The following is a 4,238-nucleotide window of genomic DNA, read 5'->3' as shown; positions in this document are numbered from 1 at the left end:
CAATTCAAGGCTACAGTTGAACTTTCTATCTTACTTGCACTGGTAGAATTGGAGTCCCCGTAGCATAGGAAAAAACTTATTTAGGAGTCGGCTGGTGTATAATTATTTTCCAGGTTAGTAGGTTTTGTTTTAGGCAAGAAATAAGGCGTCGCTGATTATTGCAGCAGGGGTTAGCTCAATACAAGTGGTGATCAGCAGTCTCAGCAGTGTTGCAGTTTCTGGATGCTGATGATTTCATGATGATGAATATGTCGGTATCTTCTTAGCAGGTATCGTAGCATAACTAGCTGCTCAGCTGGCAGTGCGGATCTTTTCTCGTACAGTGTACAGCTGCTTTGGTTTTGTATATTGGTTTTGTTAGTAGGCCTAATTGAGTAGTTGTGGGTGATTGTCGGACACGAGCCCTTGGTTTGCCACCGTATTAGTACCCAGTAAGTCCGGCGAAAAGTGCCATGGCGCAGAACGGCAAACCACGTACAGCGGCAGGTGGGACTCGGTACTCCTTAAGATTGCCACCTGAAATACCATGTAAACGGGTGACAAGATGCGTGGGACAGTCCTCAGGAGAAAATCCGCTGGCATCTTCAGAAGCACCTGGCAACCAGGAAATTTTTGGCCAATGGGTGAGCTCGCTGATTTTCCACTGTTGTGAGGCTAACCCCTGCTGCATATCAGGAGCGCTAGTTTTTGTGTGCCGGTTACAAGACCACCAACACATTACTACACCGGGGAAGAATATTTCACCAGCCGCCTCCTACATAGACGTTCCGGTTCTCCCTTTGATCCGGGCTCCAACACTGTCACCCAGGTGCAGGGTAGGATAGGTCGCAGCTGTAGCTTTGATGGGTGACAGGGCAGGCCCCGGAAACTGGGACGGATTACAGATCACCTCAGACATACACTCATAAGACAAAACTGTAATGAGGTAATACAGTCAGATGGGAGAAACTGCCTATTTTAGCCGATTAGTTTTCCTGGATTGAAGACTGGGGCTCTGGGTGTGATCCAGTGACCAGTCGCCCTTTGCTGGCCTTGGGCGTTGGAGAACGGAACTGCACGGCTGCTGCACCTCTCGCCACTCGATTGCTTCTTCCTTAAGGGTCTTGACGCACCGTCTTGGATCGCACTTCAACAAAATGTGAGTGTTTGGTTGGGTTTGAAATTGGATTGACGAGAACACCGAATTGTTCGAGCCAACTGGAGCATCTGAAGTCTTTGAATGTTGGAGCGACTCTGAATCGTTGAAGATGGAGCATCCCTCGAATTTGACATCTGGAGCGATTCTGGAACTTGTGAAGTGTGAACGCGAGTCTGAGGATGTGAACTTGAACGCGCGAATCTGACGATTTTCGCAGATTTCTAACACAGGGATTTTGAATGTTGAATTTAGAGATTTGAATTTCTGAATTGTAGAGATCTGAAAATGGTGAAAAGTACAGCCATACAAAAGTTAAGTTTTTAGTGGAGGCTGCAAGAACTTTAGTTTCAAACTAATAACTGAACTTCAAATTCAATTAGCTATTCAGATTCAGTTCAGCACAAGAATAGCAAAGATTCCAAAATTATGGCGAGAATTCACCCCTCGATTCAGCCGTCCTCTGTAATGCAATTATTTCGCGGCAATTCAGATTCAGCTCTAAATAATTCAAATTCAGTTTCTACTGACACAAATATCAGCCCATAGGCGCAGCTCCTGAATGGAGTTTCACGTTTTTGTTTTTCTGCGACTAAACTCGACTAAGACTCTTCTCAGCGACAAAGTCAACTATTAGGGAGCAGCCTGTTAAAAATACCATATTTTTTCACTAATTACAAAAGAACAAATGCTTATTCGTAAGGCTTTCTCAGCTTTGACTGACATGCATCCGCGTTTTGATGTCCACACATGCACATAGACAATTCAGTCAAACACACAATGATCAATGCAAAAATAATTGGCATGAGATCTTTTGAAGCTCAGAGATTCATGCAATGAATTAATTTCATGTCTGTCATATGGTGTTTACACTGAAAGCATATGCATTTGGCAACATACTAGTGTAGCAGGAAACCTGCACTAGCACATTAATCCCAGAGCTGATTGTGCAAAAAAGCGTTGCACTATACAGAGAATATCTTATAGCAGGATTCAGCGAGACCCAGAGGGTTTGCCTTATCTAAAATGTGCAAAGTGCATTCTGTGCTTTGAAAATCAACTGCAAGAAGAAGAGAGTCTTCTCTTCACGGTAGCAGAAAAATGTGTACCAAAACATCCCATCATTCTCTCCGTATGACCTCTGCAGGGATTATAACACCAACTGTGTGCAATGACTGATACATGTGATGCTGGATCCTGCCTCGTCAGTTCTGCTCAGCAGCGTCATGAACGTGGCAATGGAATTTCAATGCTTCTTTTCTGATGCATGGGGAGCTGTTATTGAGTATTGATGGTTCACAAGATAATGACACAACTGAATACCTCTCTATCTTTTCCTCAGCTCACTGCATACATTGGCTGTTATAAATTAGAATCTGACATGACTTGATTATGCTTTCTGCCTGTTAAGACAGCGTCGTGGCTGCAGATCCCAGCGGGTGCGTTTCTCCTACTGTAAGCAGTCTTACCTGCTAATGAGAAGGATGGTGAACACGGTCCCTCCAGAAACAGAAAAAGCCATGGCTGCCGACGGAGTGGTGACACCAGGAGGAATTTATCTGCAATAAAACCACACAAGGGACAACAAGATGCAATTTAGAGGGATGCAAGTGATGATAGTAGATTCAGCAGACATGTTTTTTGTTCCCTTTGAAAACAAGATTTTTTGATGCACATCAGCAAGGATACAAGATTGTGTTGATCCAGAGACTCCTACATATTCCCTTTTCAGGAGCAGTTTTCAAATTGAATCAGCTGGCACACATCCCAGATGGTCTGTGACCTCTTTCCTATTTTAATCTTTACAGTCTACACCAAAACTATACTTTTTACTGAGATATCTGTCACCCAGGTAACAATGGTTTCTCTGTGCCACTTGGTTCACAGATTCTTTTACACACACTGAAATGTAGGACCATTTTTTTCAGACGTATTTCTAAATCACACAATAGCAAGAAACCGAACAGACACGCCTGAAGGACATTCACTCAATAGCACAATGACCTTTTGACTTCATCCCAACTCCAATTCTGGCACTGTAAGCTCCAGATTTGGGTAAAAAGTAATAAAGCATATTGCCTTGTCCTTCAAAGAGAGTCATCTCGCTTCCTCTATCTGTCTTCACTTTCTCTCTTCCTCATGCATTTTTTAAGATGAAAGCAGACAGAAAACCTTCAGAGACCACAATGACTTAACCACAGAGACCGGACTAATGTGGACGGCAAGCTGAGCTAAGGAAATATTTAATGTAAAGTTGAAAGCAAACTTCTGTGGCTGTGGTGTTAAAAGTGGCTTCACAGTGGTACAGGCTTGAAATACACTCAGACCTGATAGTGGTAATGTTACCACTTTGGCTGTAGCTTGATTACATAATACACAGTGTGTGGTTCTGCAGCAGGTAAGACATGGCATTATCGCTGCTTGGGTAAACAGCACAACTGACAATGCAATTTTACCACCATGTCTATAATGTCTTTATGTACTCATGGTAGTCTAAGTAGGCTACGCTGTTTTGGTCAGATCTCCTGACATTCCTGACATTAATTCTCAGTGCACCAACTCTGCACAAGCTACAGTTTTGGTAGCCAAGCAAGCACACATCATCAACCAATAACATGCTGCACACAGCTACAATTAGGATACTGAGCAACTAATCAGAGCTGGAGAAAGCATCACAAAGATACAGTATGGCCCTTGTGTCTTCGCTGCCAACTTTGTCACCATGGACATGCAATAAATTACATGATTGTTCCTGACAGGAATGTTTCACTGACTGCTGATGAAGTCTTTCAAAAGCTACACATTATGACTCATGAGCAACTAATGTAAATAAATTCAGCATACATTTTCCATGAAAATGTCCCTATTTTTATATGTATTCACTGAATCATCCTGTAATACTGAATCCTACAGGGTTAGGGTTTAGTAGTAGTATTTTCTGTATTTTTCATTTATTACAGGTATAGTGTAGATATAAGGCAGTAGAGTACTGATGAAAAAGTACCAGTCTTATCATACCAGACTTGCTGCAACAAGGATTTCAATTGCTTCAGTTGCTTATAATGTATAATGAAACACACAGACAAGTACACACACACACAAA

At 42.4% G+C, this 4,238-nt stretch overlaps 1 protein-coding gene across 1 annotated transcript in view; it reads right to left on the bottom strand.

The window, feature by feature from the left end:
- The window catches only part of LOC118329548 (gamma-aminobutyric acid receptor subunit pi), a 35,433-nt gene extending 32,776 nt beyond the window's left edge, over positions 1-2,657 (bottom strand). Inside the window, exons 1-4 of the mRNA XM_035663771.1 lie at positions 2,605-2,657; positions 759-868; positions 429-516; positions 35-39 (exon numbers count right to left, since the gene is read on the bottom strand). Of these exons, the coding sequence (XP_035519664.1) occupies positions 35-39; positions 429-516; positions 759-868; positions 2,605-2,657 (256 nt within the window). The remainder of the gene's footprint in view (positions 1-34; positions 40-428; positions 517-758; positions 869-2,604) is intronic.
- Between the last annotated feature and the right edge of the window lie 1,581 nt (positions 2,658-4,238).

The sequence above is a fragment of the Morone saxatilis genome, unplaced genomic scaffold, assembly GCF_004916995.1.
Source record: "Morone saxatilis isolate NCDOM2014 unplaced genomic scaffold, NCSU_SB_2.0 Contig19, whole genome shotgun sequence".
Taxonomy (NCBI): Eukaryota; Metazoa; Chordata; class Actinopteri; family Moronidae; genus Morone; species Morone saxatilis.
Note: the sequence above shows the minus strand (reverse complement) of the source record. Positions and strands in the feature narration are given on the sequence as shown.